The sequence below is a fragment of the Epinephelus lanceolatus genome, chromosome 1 (assembly GCF_041903045.1).
Source record: "Epinephelus lanceolatus isolate andai-2023 chromosome 1, ASM4190304v1, whole genome shotgun sequence".
Classification (NCBI taxonomy): Eukaryota; Metazoa; Chordata; class Actinopteri; order Perciformes; family Serranidae; genus Epinephelus; species Epinephelus lanceolatus.
In genome coordinates, this window is record NC_135734.1 from 26,753,088 (window position 1) to 26,770,379 (window position 17,292).

The 17,292-nt window shown below is 40.4% G+C and overlaps 2 protein-coding genes across 2 annotated transcripts; one reads left to right on the plus strand and one right to left on the minus strand.

Annotated features, from left to right (window-relative positions):
- Positions 1–1,659: 1,659 nt before the first annotated feature.
- On the minus strand, positions 1,660–5,021 carry LOC117257469 (SUZ RNA-binding domain-containing-like). Its single transcript, XM_033627691.2, has 4 exons — positions 4,746–5,021; positions 3,417–3,466; positions 3,056–3,325; positions 1,660–2,948 (listed from the first exon to the last, which is right to left on the minus strand). The coding sequence occupies exons 1-4, from the start codon at positions 4,794–4,796 to the stop codon at positions 2,837–2,839; spliced, it is 483 nt and encodes a 160-aa protein (XP_033483582.1). The 5' UTR covers positions 4,797–5,021; the 3' UTR covers positions 1,660–2,836.
- A 3,752-nt stretch (positions 5,022–8,773) lies between these two features.
- On the plus strand, positions 8,774–16,647 carry fbxo42 (F-box protein 42). The gene is made up of 10 exons (XM_033625513.2): positions 8,774–8,929; positions 9,868–10,147; positions 11,073–11,189; positions 11,766–11,900; positions 12,559–12,712; positions 12,851–12,961; positions 14,241–14,337; positions 14,571–14,627; positions 14,747–14,863; positions 14,970–16,647. The coding sequence occupies exons 2-10, from the start codon at positions 9,874–9,876 to the stop codon at positions 16,026–16,028; spliced, it is 2,121 nt and encodes a 706-aa protein (XP_033481404.1). The 5' UTR covers positions 8,774–8,929; positions 9,868–9,873; the 3' UTR covers positions 16,029–16,647.
- Positions 16,648–17,292: the final 645 nt, after the last annotated feature.

Genomic DNA, 17,292 nt, shown 5'->3' on the forward strand with positions numbered 1-17,292 from the left:
GACTGTAAATTAACTGGGTTGTAAATAAAATTGTGAATTTGTTGAAATAATATATGTGTTAGAAGAAGAAATGTAAGAGAGGAGAGGGGGCATAGAAGTTCTACCTACTCCTTTTCGGACACTGTTGTCTTTGTCTTGTTTTTTATTTTGGTTTGAAATAAAGTCATTCATTTATTCAGGGTCAGTGGTAGATTTAAAGATCTGTAGCATCAGATATGTGGACTTTCACACAGAAGAGCTTGACTCATTTGGACAAAACCAAACCAACCTTGACATTGATATTTAATTGTTACCACTACATTGAAGTAACTGACAGCTATTCATGTAACAAATACAAGAAATGAAAAAGAGAATGAAAAAATAAAATGTTTGTGGCAAATAAGATCTCACAGATTCAAATTTAAGACAGTTTTTGACCTTTAAGGCCAAATATTATATATAAAACTACATATTAGACTTTTTAAGCACCTGCAGACACCTTGCATGTAAGCATAATCAGGAAAACTAAAGTATAATAATTCACCTGTAAAAAATGTAATCAATCAATGTGCAATGATTCTTTCATAAGTGTCTTTATATTAACCATATTCAGTTTATTGCCACCTGTTTCATTGCAAATGATTTCATCCAACTTCCTGCTCAAGAATCATGTTTCATAATAAATGACACAAACATACACCAAGTTTGAGGTGTGTTTATTAAAGGGTATTCAAATTTTATTTGTGTTTTTCAAGTTTCAAAACAACAATGACATCAAATCAGCCTCAGAGTACACAGGTGGCTGTGAGTGACTCAAACAAAGCTTCATGTGTAGATCACATAGATACAGGATGGGCTTTTGCTTTTAATTATAAATTTAAAATGATGACAAATCTATTTAAATTCAATAATTGGACCTGATCCCTTAGAACAGTGTATTGAGAGTAGAGTGAATACTATCTCTATTCAGATGTTAGAGCTGCGATGAACAACTTATACTGCTGTCATCGAACAACAAAAGGAAACTTCAATTCCCTGACATTAGTGAAAGATGTCCTCCTCTCACCCTGAAAAGTTTTATTATCTTTGAATGATACATGAGATTGGAATAATTGGTTCAAATACAGCTGTTTTTAGTCATATTGATAAGTTTACTGCTGGGTAGAAGCAAGTTGTTTAATTCACCGTTAATCATAGTTTTTAAATTCAGTATTTCTTGTGAATATTTCCAGTCAATGGTTTTACTGACACTGGAAATTGTCAAAGCACAGCCATGGAACGCCCCTGTAAGAAAAGTATTATGGCACCCTCACTGAGTGTGATTTTGCATTTGCCTAACACTCTTGTAGCTATAAACTGTGCCTCAATGACATAGGGTTTATTCGGTAAAATAATTAACCTATCACAAGTGCACAAGAAGCTCAAGATAACCAAGCACTACCCACTGGAAAGTGTACGTATGTAAGCAGGGACCGTTTGTCTTTAAGGCATACAAGTGTCAACGGGTAAGAAAGCTGTTGCAGTAACTATCAGTACCAGTAACTCATTGGATGAGATTATCAATACCATGGTTTGCAAACTTTCAATTGGCTGCAAACAAAAATTTGCAAACCATAATCATAATAATGCAATCAGTCAATATGCTTCAACTGGTGCAAAAACAAATCCTCTTTTCTAGACAGATGCAGTACAGTTGGCTGTAAGTGAAGTTCCAACGTAGCCATTCTGATTAGAAACAGCAAGGCAACACACACTGGGACATTTATGCACAATAACTTAGATTTTCAATTCATGAATAGGTCTGACTTTGATAAAATTTAACATGACACTACCTAAAAGGTTTCCTATGCAGGCTACATCATCTAATCTCTGATACACTACTGATCTCCTGACTTAAACATACTATGTCAAGAAACAATGTCAACTCTTTAAAACCAAAGATGAAACAACACACAGCACATGTAATTAGGCAATATGTAAAAAATAATCCAGGGAGTAAATTCATCTTTATTGCTTGAATAAGCTTAGATTTAGTGACATTCTGTCCTTCCGATCTATAATCTTTGGCCACAGGCTGTGTGCCCACCGGGCATTTCTTTCATAGCCACCAGTGCCAAACAGAGGCCTGTGGACTGTGGAAAGTGCTGGTCTGGGCCTCTGCCATTGCTATGCAACTACAGTATAATGACACACTTCTGAGCACAGTGCACTTTAACTCAAAGTGTTAGATCGGTTTGACTTTCTCTCACCTCGCACTCAAGCTGCTGAACACACAGTAAACTCTCAGCACTGTAAAGCACTTAATTTCCACTGAACCCGACAAACTGAGGCAGCTTCCCGGTGGACACCCAGCCATGATCCACGCTCCATCAGTGGAAAGGCCAGCTCGTTCACTTGTGCCTCTCCGGGGAATCCCCACAGACCCACGAGCTCTCCTTTTTCTCCCTGAAGAGACAGACACCTGATGCCCTGGCACTCGGCCGGCCAATCATACTTAAAATCATAGGGCACCTCATGGTACTTCAAAGTATCACAGTGTGTAGGGATGTGAGGCAAACGCCTGTTCACAGTGTGGAACAGAAGGGGTTTCAGATCTTTGGCTGATCTCTGCCAGCCCCTTGCTGCATTCCACAGAAGGAAAAGACAAGGTGAAAGGCAAAGACCATGCCAGTAAGCAGAGTAGAGAGAGGGTGGAGAAGTTCATTCCTATCCATGCTACGTCTTCATATTTCTAATGTCGGTCAAATTTTGTGTCACCCCACCACTCTGCTCTTCATACCACACACAACCCCTTTAACTGCCACCCTTTATGCCCTCTCAGGGAGACAGATGATTCCTTGCAACAAGTATCTCCTGTTTATCTGCAGAGTCGGAAGCCTGGGGTGCCATCTGGGCCAGTGGGCTGGCGGATCACGTGATTGTTTGGACGAACTGGGTCTGATGGTTGCTGCCCGCTCATACGAGCTGGCCTAATGACATGAAGAGAAATGAATACAATTTAATAACAAAGTTTTTCATTTCTAGGTGTTTTCACTACTGTGCACATTCATCGTTCTGCTTTGTTGTAATGTCTCACCTGTCCTGGCATGGATTGTCCTGAGGCGTATCATCTGAGGACGCACTACCCAAAATCCTTTTACGGGCTTCTGCGTACTCTGCCTCCCGCTGGGCCAAAGACTTCATCTGCTGAGAAGGACGAGTTGAGGATGCGAGGTTTCCTGCAGTACCATTATTTGTAGGACGTTTCAGAATACGAATTTGTGGTGGTGGTGCTGCAGGCAGAGAGTCATCCTGGATCACAATAGCAGTTCGGACAGGTGAGCCACCCAAACCCAAGCTGGACTTCCTATATAGGAAAAAACACAGTGAGAGGAATAAAATTACAGGGAAAAACTTAGTATGTATAGACTAATTTGATTCATTTTCTCTCTACTTACTTTGCCTCCTGATTTATTTTCAGTTTAGCTTCAAGTCGTCTCTCTATTTCCTGAGGAGAAAAACATATTTATTATATTTGTATTACTGTCCAGCAAGTTAATTACCTGTCTCATTGACCTGTATAGTAAATATGTTCAAGAGATCTCAATTTCTAAGTTGCGGACTGGTTGCTGGAATCAAAAATACATGCTTTTGAAAGATATTATGATGTAGGTCAATCATTACAAATCCTAATCCCTACGATGTAGATACTCTGCCCTCTCACATGGAGGGTCCCCCAAAATCCAACTACATTTGTTAAGAAATTGAGTTGTTTTTATTGCAACTGTGCATCTACTTTGCCTTTGACAGTATGGTATTTATTCTGATAAGAAACTGGAGTCTGGGATTAAATCAGTATTTATGAGCAGTATTATCTAAGCTTTTGTATTCCCTCTGTTAACAGGATGGAAGGTGTGTGATTGAAATGTGATTTATTACAAAATGTGCATTATATACATTGTCACACAGAAGTTAAAATTCAAATTAGTGTAAAAAGAAATACAAACTGTATGCATATCTCAGTATCAGATCATATCAACACCTTGCCAGCTGTTGGACTGCAATTTGCTCATAGTAAGGATGAGTGGATAAAAAGATTTGGCAGCTCAACTATTACATCAGATTGATATCCATAATAATCTACAGTTATGAAAGTATTTTTTCAGCCACTTAAATGTAATGAGAGCATGAAATCTGATTACAAGGGATAGATTAAAAACATTACAGCAATAGGACTGTCTTCACAGATCATTTTTAGTCGTTTGCCACAATCAAATCAAACTGGTTCAATCTATCAACACATGGTAGAAAAAAATCTGTTGGATGCATTTGCTTATTCTCTAAATATATTGTTTCAAAGACTGTTCACATACACTGTTATGGTGCTGTGATGATTCAGTGCAGCTTGTCATTTCCGCAATGGGCGGGTCTAAGAAAATGGGGGAAATATAGGAAAAAGTGTACTTTTTAAAAATTAAGTTTTCTTTGTGGATTATTATTTGGGATTTCCACACATCATACAGTTATTTTGTTGGGGAAATAAAATGACACGAAGCCGGACTCAGTCCCGTTTCATTATGGGACAGTGAGGCCTGTAAGACCCAATCAGGAAGACGAGATGATTTCTTTGATGAGGGAACAAGCCTGAATAAAAAACATGTTTTTATGAGGTATTCAAGCCCCAGACACATCCAGGGTATCTCGGTTTCTTGCTAAGTGACTGGCAAACTAAAATCAAGTTTTAATCTTGTTTGAAATGATGTTTAAACAACGCTGGTGTATCTCACCCCGCTGTCCGCTGCCTCTTCCCAGCTCTCTGCAACCTCTTCATCCTCCATGTTTAACACAACTGCTGGCTGGTTACCTCTTCGGCTCCACCGGCTAACTATCTCCCATCCGCGCAGATAGCATGGGACTGTTGGCAGAGCTCACGCAGCCCCGCGGGGAGCTCAATCCCACGAGTTTTTGCGATCAGATGAAGGCTGAATAAACGGATTCACAACCCGTCGCTTGGCCGCGTGTTAGCCTGCTAGCTTAGTGCTCTACTGAGGGCAATCCCCCCTGGCTGCTGCTACCTGCTACTTTAAATTTGGCGTAACGTCCACCTCGGTAAATCAACCGGCCGCTGGTGTCGTCCACACGCCGCTCAGACGGAAAAAACACTGCGTGGACACGATAGTTTCAGGTTGTTGACAGTTGTATTAGCTAGAGTTTAACCCTTGAGCAGTGCCTCTCAAGTTTAACCGTTAAAACACGAAGGAAATGACGTTAATAGCGTTAGCTAGCGTCAACTTGCTAGCTTCCAATAACACAGCTAACCGGCAACACAAAGTGATTTAAATGTAGGTTAAAACGTGACAACGCAAATTTAACTGCCTAACGCTTTATGTCCGTCACTACATAGTGAGAAATAAACTCACGTCACCACAGAGTCGTTGTTTTTAGGTGAATAAAGCACTGAGAGTTGGACGAAGATATCTGTGTTGACTATAGTGAAGGGAAGTGCTGCGTTCAGGTCTTGTGAGAGGCACTGACAGATACAGTACTGTTTTCACGTAGGTCACTAGTCAAAAATTGCAATACATTACGATACATGAACACCCAAAGTGAAATCATTTTCAGAATAGGACTATGATCATAATTTATTTGGAGTATCATCTGTAAATTTTGAGAGATTAGCAATATACCAGTCTTTATAGTTTTGTAGACCAGCAGTCGAATGTGGAAATTGACGATAGTTACGTGAACGCAACGCTTTCAAAATAACCGAAGAAATACTTTTATTAAATATTAATGGATTTTGATTATATTTGGACCAGGATATGAATCAAATGTAAAGCAGATAACATGGATTTTAGATTAGTGATTGATTCAGTTTGTGGTTTCTATTCTAAACATCTGGACTGTACATGCAATTTATACATGCAGGGCTCCTTAAATGCATCAAACATATGTAGCTTTTGATTTGAACACCCTAATACAATACACAAATAAAAAGTATGGGATAAATTATGGATGTTATCTGGTCAACACTGGGGTTTGAAATCACAGCAGTATTAAGCTTGGCCTTACTACACATCAAAAAGAGATAGATTTAATGTAGACACTTCATTGCATGGTGCAGAGATCTATGAGGTAGGCCTATAGGCTGCTTCTTGCATAAATAAACAAATAAAATGTATCACTTAATGAAATTTTAATGGATTTTGATTACACTTCGACCAGAATATGAGTCAAATGTATAGCAGATAAAATGGCCTTTGTCCTATTTAAGATTAGTGATTGATTCAGTTTGTGGTTTCTATTCTGGTCTAAAAAACTGAGCTGTGCATGCTAAGGAAAATCAAACATTCCACCATCATAAATATGAGCAGACTTGTTAATTATCTGAAGAAATCTTCATCTGTTAAATTAATAACTGATTAAAGTAGTTATCTGCATTTGTAGTTCACATATTCAGCACCGAAGACATGCGGCTTACATTGCTATTTTTCTTTTGTTGCATCACAGCCCCCTAGTTTTTACTATTCATTTTTTTCTCCTTCCCTTACAAAAGTAACAAGGAGAAAAGTCCTAGAAGACAGAGAATATACAGTATTGAGCACCAGAATTGTAAGTTAACAAAAGTGATGTTGGACACAAAACAGTAAGAAAAGCATACGTATAAATAATGAAATAAATGATGACTGAATTTTATTTAGCTACTTCAGTGTCAGAATCCTGACAATCCCATGCTGATTGGCTGTCACGCTGTCATGGTTTACTGGACCACATGAATCGAACAGACCCATTGTTAATGTTATGCTAACACAGTCAGTGGCTGCACACTCCTCTTTCTATTACAAGTAAACTTGAAAAACATTTTGTATGCTAAAATGTACCATCTCAAACACACAGATAGTAGCCACAAAACACTGCAGATGTATCACTCTGCCTGCCTCACAAGTGTCAACACTGCTGCAGTAATGTTTGTTCTTTCTTTGTGCACACACCATGAATGCATAAAGAGAACAGTGTCTGCATCTCTGCATCTGCAAGTCTGAACTACCACCCCTTTTACCTTGTCTATCCAAAGGAGGTGCAGCGTGGACTGAAAATGAAAGTGAAGATAAAATTATCCAAGCCTGGTTTAGGTGCTTTATATTAATAACATAGCAGCCTATAGTTTTAATGTCTGCCTTATAATAAAACAGGATTTCTTACACAAGAATGCATGTAAGTTATTCATTTTATAGGTTGTTATTTCATTGTTTATACAATGTTTGTTTGTCTAGTGTGATAGGATTCTAACATCAATGTGGAAACATTAAGAAGATTTTGGTCTGCAACAGCAAAGACAGTGGTTATTCATGCAGGGCTCCTTAAATGCATTAATGTAGATTTGATTCGAACATCCTAGTACATTGCATTAATAAAAAATATGGGATGAATTATGGATGTTATATGGTTAACACTGGGGTATGAAATCACAGCAATATTAAGCTCAGACTTATAACACATCAGAAACAGGTAGACTTAATACAGTCATTTCATTGCATTGACCAGAGATCTATGAGATATAGGCACACATGTTTTTCTGCTTTTATTGACTTCCTATTATTGTTATATATGTTTTTGTAAGTAGGTTATGGTCTCTATGTTAATTTTTGTGTTCTTTATAACATCGTGAAATTTAACTTTTTTTAGGTGGAGGCTTCAAGTTAGCCCACTTGGCTTTCTGCCTCTTTCTGTACTATATATTATTTGTTCTTTCTGTCACTGTGTGTATTCTAAGTTGTGCACAAATAAAATTAAAAATCAAGTATCAAAACTGGTGGCTTTTTGTGGATGTGATGAAGTAACAGGTGGAAAAGACATCACTTTATGACAAAAAAAACTGATCATCTTTTCTTTCTTTTCCTCTCTATTTGAGATGCTAATGAAAGCACAATAAAAGCATGCATTTACATTCTCAACAGTCATACTTTCCTACAACCAAATGAGGTTAATGCCCCATATTTCTTTAGGACCAGTGGTAACCATATGCTTATGCATACATGGTGTTTTGACAGTTCTCTAAGTCAGTCTATAAACCAGTATCCTCCTCATGTAGACCTGCACCCACTCACACACATACATACACAGATACATATGCATACACACACTTTCATGCAAGGCACACTTTTTCCTGCTTTTAAATTTACTTTTAATTTTACTTTTTTTAGGTGGAGGCCTCATATAAGTCCACTTGGTTTTCTGCCTCTTCCTGTAGTGTATATTATTTGTTATTTCTGTCATTGTGTGTATTTTAAATTGCGCAAAAATGAAATTAAAAAATCAAGTATCACAAATGGTGACTTTTTTTGTAGGTGTGATGAGGTCACAGGTGGAAAAATACATCACTTTATGTCCAAAGACTTGGAGATTTCTTCCTTTCTTTCTTTGAGATACTAATAAAAGGTTAATAAAAGTCTGCATTTTAGTTTCTGTCATTCATTACTATAACCAAATGAGGTTAATTGCCCATATTTCTTTAAGACCAATGGCAACCATATGCTCATGCATAAATGGTGTTTTGACATTTTACTAAGTCATGTTGATGTTTCCAGTTGCTGTGATATCACCCACTCTCAGATTGATCTACTGATTGATTTCCCAAAGATTAGGCAATAATTGATTATATTACAGTAGCCTATAATGTTTCTTTGCTACACGTAAAATTTGGGTAATTATGGGATAATTCCTACTGTCCCCTGGGCATCACATTTGCCCACAGCAGCTGGGGGCGCAGTGTCGGCCACAGAGGACCCACCCTGGTACCACACACAGTCAGCGGCTGCTACAGCGTCGCTGTGCTGCGGAGGACGCTGTTCACAGAGCGGAAGATGGCGACTGTTTGGAGGCTGCAGAGGAACCTCCGGAGCTGATACCGGGGGGAAGGAGAGCAGAGATACACACTCAAAGCCCACAAAAGACCACGTCTACATCAACGGTAAATGATAACGCAGCAACAGTTTACAGAGTGAAATTGTCAGTATTTATCCGGCGTTAGAGGAGCTAGTTAATGAAGTGCACACAGGCTGTGCTCGAGCTAACGTTAGCAAAGATTATCAGCAGCAGACTGAAGATAACAGCCAGGTAGCCTGTGAGTTACTGGGTGTAACGTTAGCCGAGGCTGCTGCTATGAAAGGCTGTCGTGTCATTAAGATACTCAAGAAGACTCATTTTGTCAAGCAGGTGTATTTATGAAAAAACATGTTAGCTGTTGCTACATACCGTTAGCTAAAGATTCATTAATGTAAGCTAACGTTGGATGCTCATGACCAGTTAGCTAGCGTTAGCTAGTGCTAGCATATATTGTCTAAGGATCAAACGTTAAATCTAATTAAATGTACACGCCGGTTAGTCCGTGTTTTGTTTCCTAAGCTGTTACTCGTTTAGTCGTCTGACATATCACAAGTTTAATGTTTTTTCCTATGTGGTTAGCTTTAGGTGGTACTTAGCATTAGCATTCCAACATTTAATTGGCTATGTTATGGCTAACGACAGCTAGTTAGAGGTAGCTAACGATATAAGAGGGACGTGCTACATGGAGGGGGCAGCTGCTAAGTGTAAAGAAAGGGCACCACCCGTTTCACACAATGGATGTGACAATTAAGACTGATGAGCTCTAAATACCACAAACATGGTGGTTATAGCTTTGCAGTGTCATTGGGTTTCTTGGGTTACATCAGACCAAACCAGTTTTGTTTAAGACTTCATCCTCATTAAATATGAGTTGCAGAAATCCAATATATATAGGTCAGGTGTGAAATGGGTGACTTTGCTAAAATAAAAGGCCAATCACTTTAATCACTGTCATAGTGTAGCTGATGGCAGCTGATGCTCCTGAACATTACATCACAAGCATGTCTCCCCATGTCTCAACAGACAATAATGTCCCGCTCCCCTGACAATGAGGATGGATGCTTTGTTGCCATGGATACAGAGGACGATGGTGCAGAGCCTGCCGGGATAACAGAGGAAGAGGAGGCAAACATGGGGTCCTTCAGACAAGAAGGGAACATGGACAGTGGTGCCAAAGGAGGGGGGAGAACAATGGTGGAGTTGCCAGAGGAAGTTCTCGAATATATCCTGTCCTTCCTCTCACCTTACCAGGAGCACAAGACTGCTGCGCTTGTATGTAAGCAGTGGTATCGCCTCATTAAAGGTATGCCTCTCATATTTACATATTCTTGGGTAAAACTGAATCATTTGATGGAGTGATTAATCTTACAGCGGGGGCATTACAAGAGTAGCAAAGCTGGGAAATTTAGTCTCTTGAAAGTCACATCAGTCATCTTGTGCGATCGTGTACTTTCTAATTGAGGAACACAGCTAAATTACGATCTGTGGTTAGATGGAGATGATTCTTCATGCCCTTATTTCATCTCATTTAGGTGACTGTAATGCTCTTTTTAACCTGTCTATATCCCACTTCACTGTACCTTCAAACTCTTCACAATGCAGCTGTTCAGCTCTTATATAACACAGATTTTATCTTCACATCACCAGTGTCCTATTAAACTTCATATTCATTTTAAACTACTGGTGCTAACTTTTAGAGCGATGCACTCCCCAGTATATCACTGACCTCCTCCGCTCATATATATGCCAAATCTGGCTCTTAGATCATCTGAGCTAAAGTTACTGGGCGTCACTCGAGCCCACTATAAAACCTAAGATGACTATGCATTTCAAGCAATCTTTGGAATTCCCTCCCCTTATCACTGCGATCCCTGAACTCATTTCATATTTTTATGAAACAGCTTTAGATGTTTTTACTCAGACAGGCTTTTTGGTTAACCTGTCCCAAAAGCATTTAACTGGTTTATTTGTATCTGTCCTTATTAATTTGCTGCTGCTGTGCTTTATTTTGTCTGCCATGTACTGGGAATCATTGCTATCTGTCTTTTTAATTTGATTTTACTAATTTGTTTTCAGTATTAACTTCTTTGTGATTTTGTATTTGTGCTATACAAATAAACTTTACTTAACCTCCTGAGTTGAACGTTTAGAAAGTAATACTTATTTAAATGTGCTCATTGTCCAATTTTTTGTGTTTCTTTTGCTCATTACTGTTTTATCTGAACTAGGTGTCGCTTATCAGTGCTACCACGGTTTCTTGAGAGCTGTCCAGGAGGGAAATATCCAGTGGGAAAGTCGCACATATCCATATCCAGGAACCCCGATCACCCAGCGCTTCTCACACAGTCAGTACATGTTGCTTTAAAATGAAATATAAAATATAGAACTTCACATTATGCATCATCTGAAAATGATTCTGTGCGGTTGTAGCTGTGGATCAGACTATGAGTCAAGTATGCAGCAGTTAAAATGGGTTCTGCCCTGCGCAAGATTAGTGATTCATGAAAAGAGCAACATCAGACACGTAATCAATTTTGTTGTCTGATGGATCTCAACAACACTTAAAATAGATTTAGTGTTCGGAAGGCAGCCCACGTTCATGCTTTCAGTATCAGACTGATGCAAACATTTTTATCAGCAGCTTTGACTTTTTAAATAGATATGTTCTTTGAAAATTTGTATTTTTAACTTAACACTAATTTGCTATAAATATTGAATTGGGCACATGTCCAGTGTCAAATGCTGTAGCTTAATTTATGGACATAAAAGGCCACTTTTCTCAACGTTTATCTTTGTTAACGTAGAATAAATCTGAATTTTGCTGACTGTAGCCTCGGATTCTTAAGATCAAATCTAAAAACACTTGAAGCTCATTGTTTGCTATGAGGCTGTGGTTAATTGTTCTTTTTTTTGGGTTGCAGGTGCATGTTATTATGACTCAAACCAGTCCATGTATGTGTTTGGGGGTTGCACTCAGAGTAGCTGCAATGCTGCCTTCAATGATCTTTGGAGACTTGACCTCAACAGCAAGGAGTGGATCCGCCCTTTAGCCTCAGGTACGAGGAGGTTGCGAGCAGTGAAGGCTAACAGGGAACAGAAATTTGAGCTCTTTTTACAACATATAGCTCTGGTAAAAAAGTAACTGCTCGTGGGGCTTATGTAAGGGAAACTGTGGGAGGGTGAACCACATTAAGTGAATGTAGTAGTCAGATGCTCAGCAGCAGCAGCAGCAGCAGCAGCTGAGCACACAGTATTTGAGGAGGTGGTAATAAAAAAAATAAAGAAGCACTGATGAAATGGATGGTAGTGACATTATTTTACTAGTGCACTTGCATTTTATTGCTGTAAACTTTAGAGCTTACTGTGCCTTTTTATGAAATTGCATGCGAAGGATTTAGAGTTGGATATGTGTGTGAAGAGCATTTACCACAAGAGATTCGGTCTATTGCATCAGAAGATTAATCTTTGTGTTTCTAAACATTTTTGTCACTTGTACGTGAGGTGGCAAAACGCATACGCAGACTTACTGTGTGCCATGTTTTCCATTTCTGTTCAGCCATTTTCACTTAAGATTTTAAGTAGTTAAGTAATACATTTTTCCTTCACTAACATATTTTTGGATAAATATTTATTGGATTATTTATTTACACATACACATAACATCATGCATGTTTAGCTACAGTCTGAATCATATTTTGCTGTCTCCTTTTCCAGGCTCTTATCCATCTCCTAAAGCTGGAGCGACTCTAGTAATGCACAAAGATCTGTTAGTGCTGTTTGGGGGATGGACTCGCCCCAGCCCTTATCCACTGCACCAACCAGAAAGGTTTTTTGATGAAATCCACACCTACTCTCCTTCAAAGAACTGGTGAGAGACACTTCAGTACTGGCACTTAAAGGATTTAGTTATTACAAGTGATGGGCAAACTTTATACAGTTTGACTTTTCATCATCATCATTATCTTTTTCTTCCTTTTTGTGATTCTGTTTTTTTCCTGTCTCTCAGGTGGAACTGTATAGTAACAACACATGGACCTCCACCTATGGCTGGCCACTCTTCCTCTGTAATTGGAAACACCATGGTGGTGTTTGGAGGATCACTAGGAGCACGGCAAATGTATGCATGTATCACTTACTTTATTATACATTATTGAAATCTGAGCTGCACAGATTAAAGGTGAAATCTGTAACTTTTTGCTCATCAAACCTACAGTAAAGATGACAGGGCAATAAAAGTGTCATTGACTCCTCGAGAGTCAGGTGACTGTGAGTGTATAATTTACAGAGGTAATATAGTTACGTCACCTCAGTAAAGCATACAGTACAATCACTGTAGTTGAGGGTTGCAGCGGTATACCATTTTCAAGGTATACCATGATATGAAAATTGATGGTTATCATACCATTATTAGTTACCGGTTATCATGTACATTTGCTTATCTACGATACTGAAAAAAATGCAACTGGACGGAGAGAGTCTCACCTTTATTTAAGTTATTTACAACAGGGAGACTTTTTACAAATAGTTCCATTAAAATGGTTTCAAGTTTCAATTCTAGTAATAAAACTTGTTCAACCAAAAGTAACCCTTCCATTTTATACCTTAAGAGTCATTGCAACGCATTATAATTCTGTAATACCGTGATGCCATAAAACTGCGGTATTTTCTGAGACCTTTGTCGTACCAAAAAAATCTCATACTGTTGCAAACCTACTGTTGCTAAACAGGTAAAACAGACGAAAATTAGCCTTTTTTCCACCAAGCAGTATGTTTCAGTTCATTACACATTAGGACGGTTATTTCTGCATCTCCGCTGTCATAAGTTGTTGATAGTATCAATTGAACCGTAGCGTTTTTTTGTTACCTCTTTGTTGAGGAACCTGTACTGAAAATGTTGGCATGCAACCCCGTTGACAATCGGTGAGATGCAGACGTTCCTTTGCATTGTAGGTGAAGAAGAAATACAGTGAGAGCTGGATGGAGCAGTGATGCAGCTATCCAGCAGCAACCCTGCCTACATTTAAGAGTACTGTCTGCAGTGGAAATGCTGAACAGAGCTAGAATTTGGTCACATGTCCATACAGGTTACGTCTGTTTGGTGGATACATGGCTAGAGGCTTAAAACCTAAAAAACAAGTGGCAGGGGAGCTGGTACACAGCCTGTGTAGATGAGCTGTTAGAAGACCTAGACGGGTCTTATTTGACAAATCTGATCAATGTTTCTCAAAAGCAAGTAACCAACCCCACTGCACCACATACATGGATGCAATGATCATGTAAAACCTTATATATTAAGCTTCAAGTTTTAAACTCTGTTAGTTTGAATATATTGCTGAATTAAATCTGCAGCTGTCACCTCTCACCATGTTGTTGTCCCCTCTGGTTGTTCTGATCAGGAGTAATGAAGTCTGGGTTCTGGATCTGGAGCAGTGGTCCTGGTCCAAACCACCCATATCTGGCCCATCACCCCACCCACGAGGAGGCCAATCACAAGTAAGGCTTTACTATCAGGATAGTTATATTGCTCATTTAAATGCGTTTTTAAACAAGGTCCTACCAATGTCTGAAAATAAAGTCGTTATTTAAAGTGCTGCTGAAGTTCAGACCCAGAAAAACAGCTTTGCCCTCTCTGAGCACTTGCAAGTGGGTGACATTGGGCAAGAAAGTGTCCACTTAAGTTTTCAGGTTAAATTAAGTGTTACATTAATTAAATGTTTTTCTGCTAGATTGTGATTGATGATCAGACGTTGCTCATCTTGGGAGGGTGCGGTGGCCCTAATGCAGTAAGTATTTTTTCGGCACTTCCTTCTAGTATCAGAACGACACATCCATATCTTCAAATGTTCCACGTGGCTATAAGTGCCTACAGTTTTGACTTGTCCTGTTGTCTTGTGTGTTAAAGCTCCTTAAAGATGCCTGGCTCCTCCACATGGACACTCCACCATGGAGGTGGCAGCAGCTGCAGGTGGAAAACGAGGATCATGGGGCTCCAGAGCTGTGGTGTCACCCAGCTTGTAGAGTAAGTGTCTGTCCGAGCTGTCAGTCCTATTCTTCAAATCTGTGTGTGTAATAATTAGATTGATCACTAATGTGTTGTTTTTCTCATCTTGTTTGTGCACCCTAAGGTGGGCCAGTGTGTGGTAGTTTTCTCACAGGCCCCATCTGGCCGTGCACCACTCAGCCCAAGTCTTAACTCTCGGCCCTCCCCCATAAGTGCCACACCTGCCCCTCTGGGCCCCGAACCGCCTTCCCTGCGTTCCCAGTCTCCTGTTCGGAGCGGGGCCGCTGGAGTCGTCCTGGGAGCTGTTGAAGAGGCTCCATGTGTAAATGGCCGATGGGGCACGCTAAGACCTCGGCCTTCAGCGAGAGGAAGTGCCAGAGAAGGAAGCCCATCCTCATCCCAACAGCAGTCTCCTTCGCAAGGCCCAGACAGCCCTCCTCTTCCTCCGCTCCCCCCGTTACTAAATGGATCCTCCCCTTCACCAAGGACCAGCCCAGCGCAGGCTGCATCTCCTCCCTCTCGCCCTCTTCAGCCTGCCTCCACAGACTATGGCTGGGATTCTCCCCCTTCTGCCGCTCACCACCCTGAGGTGCCCAGCACCAACGGCCTGCATACACCTCCTGCAGGCTCCCCACACACACCCCCAGGAGCAGTGTCCCCCGCCGCCTTACGACGAGGTCTGGAGGCAGTGAAAAACAAATCTTCCTCATCTTTACCGTCTTCATCGTCATCGTCTTCCCTTCAGACACAGGGGGCTTCTCCTGGAGGAGGAAGTGGTGGAGGAGGAGCAGGTCCTCCTGGAACCCCTCCGTCATCATCCTCCAGCCCTCCACAGGCTGCTGGTGCTGATGGACATGCTATCCCACCTATTGCACGGCGTCTTGGCCATCACCCACCCCAAAGCCTGAACGTAGGGAAACCTCTGTACCAGTCTCTCAACTGCAAGCCCATGCAGATGTACGTGTTGGATGTGTCCAGGGCCAAGTCGGCCGGGGTGGTGTCCTGGAGAGTTTACGGGAACGGGACTCCCGCCGCGGTCACAGGGCCACCTGAGACCAGCCTTCACACAGTGGTACAGGGCAGGGGAGAGCTCATCATTTTTGGGGGCCTCATGGACAAGAAACAGAATGTGAAGTACTACCCTAAAACCAACGCCTTGTACTTTGTACGAGCTAAAAGGTAATGCAGCTCCAGGGCAGGACTGGGAAGACGGACGCTCCACCCTGTGATCACACAAGGGAATTGACACACACATGGCCTTTTTCCTATAGAAAGGATTATAGGAAAAGAACATAATCATTGTTAGATGTTCCACTTCATAAAGTCACTATTCTCCCTTCTGCCTACTGCAAGCATTCAAGATACAACACTTTAACTACACTTTGATAAAAACATTTGGTTGAACGAGAATCCTGACTGTGTGTGTGTGTGTGTGTGTTTGTGACTGCAGTGATTAGAGAGAACTGGACTTTTTTTTTGTTGTTCCCCAAAAGGTGATCAACCAAACAAAGACATTTCTGTTTTCCTGTGTCGCCCTCCTCTGAACTCTTGGAAGAGAGGAACTCCAGAAGAACGGACGCAGAGAGCGGTTGAAGACTACCTTGATTTTTGTATCACTCTTTAAGCCTGCAATGTTTACATTGAAAACGGTGTGTGTGTGTGTGTGTGTGTGTGTGTGTGTTACGTGTGCACGGTGGTGGTTAAAAGTTGTTGACTAATGTGTGTCGGAGGCCATGTGGGAGAGAGATGTGGCACTGTACTATAAACATAGTTAAACAATAAAAGCCTCCATGTCTGCTCTGTCACAGTCTTAAAATTCCTGCTCTGTGTGTGTGTGTGTGTGTGTGTGTGTGTGTGTGTGTGTGTGTGTGTGGTGTCAGTCTACCAAACATTACTGCGTGGACAAAAAGATTTCATCATAAGGTCCTTTAGTAGCTGCTCTGGAGCTTTCAATCATGTGATCTTCCTCAGTAGATGGAGTTTGCTGAGTTGTCATTGATATGTAGATGTTCAAATCAATTTCTCATTCATTTTTTTCTGAGCATAAGCTTTCAGTCTCAACTGTTGGAATCAAAAAAGGGCCATAATGGGATTTATAAGCAGCTGGAAAGCATTGCTGGGCAGCAGAAGGGTGTTTGGAGCACTTTGGTCAGCCTGCTGCCCTTGCGACCCAGCTTCGGATAAGTGGTTGAAAATAGATGGATGCTAAATTTACAGTAGTCGGCTATTTTACTTTGAAACTATCTTTGAATGTGTTCGGTTGGGATTTCTCCTAAACATTTTCAATGTCATTTCAAATAGTGCAACTTAAACATGATTTGAATTTGCTTAATGAGTGTAGGTGTCCAGTATTCAAAGAACTATATTAAAGTAATTGGAATTCAGTCAGTCATTTTGGATCTAAAAATTTGAGTTGAGAGAAATCAAGATTCTCAAGCAGAAGTTCG

Coding starts and splice junctions, on each gene's coding strand:
- LOC117257469 (XM_033627691.2), bottom strand. CDS start 4,796: ATGGAGGATGAAGAGGTTGCAGAGAGCTGGGAAGAGGCAGCGGACAGC. Junction 3,326..3,416: donor AAAATAAATCAGGAGGCAAA/GTAAGTAGAGAG, acceptor TTTCCTATATAG/GAAGTCCAGCTTGGGTTTGG. Junction 2,949..3,055: donor GACAATCCATGCCAGGACAG/GTGAGACATTAC, acceptor TCATGTCATTAG/GCCAGCTCGTATGAGCGGGC.
- fbxo42 (XM_033625513.2), top strand. CDS start 9,874: ATGTCCCGCTCCCCTGACAATGAGGATGGATGCTTTGTTGCCATGGAT. Junction 11,901..12,558: donor GATCCGCCCTTTAGCCTCAG/GTACGAGGAGGT, acceptor CTCCTTTTCCAG/GCTCTTATCCATCTCCTAAA. Junction 12,962..14,240: donor TCACTAGGAGCACGGCAAAT/GTATGCATGTAT, acceptor TGTTCTGATCAG/GAGTAATGAAGTCTGGGTTC.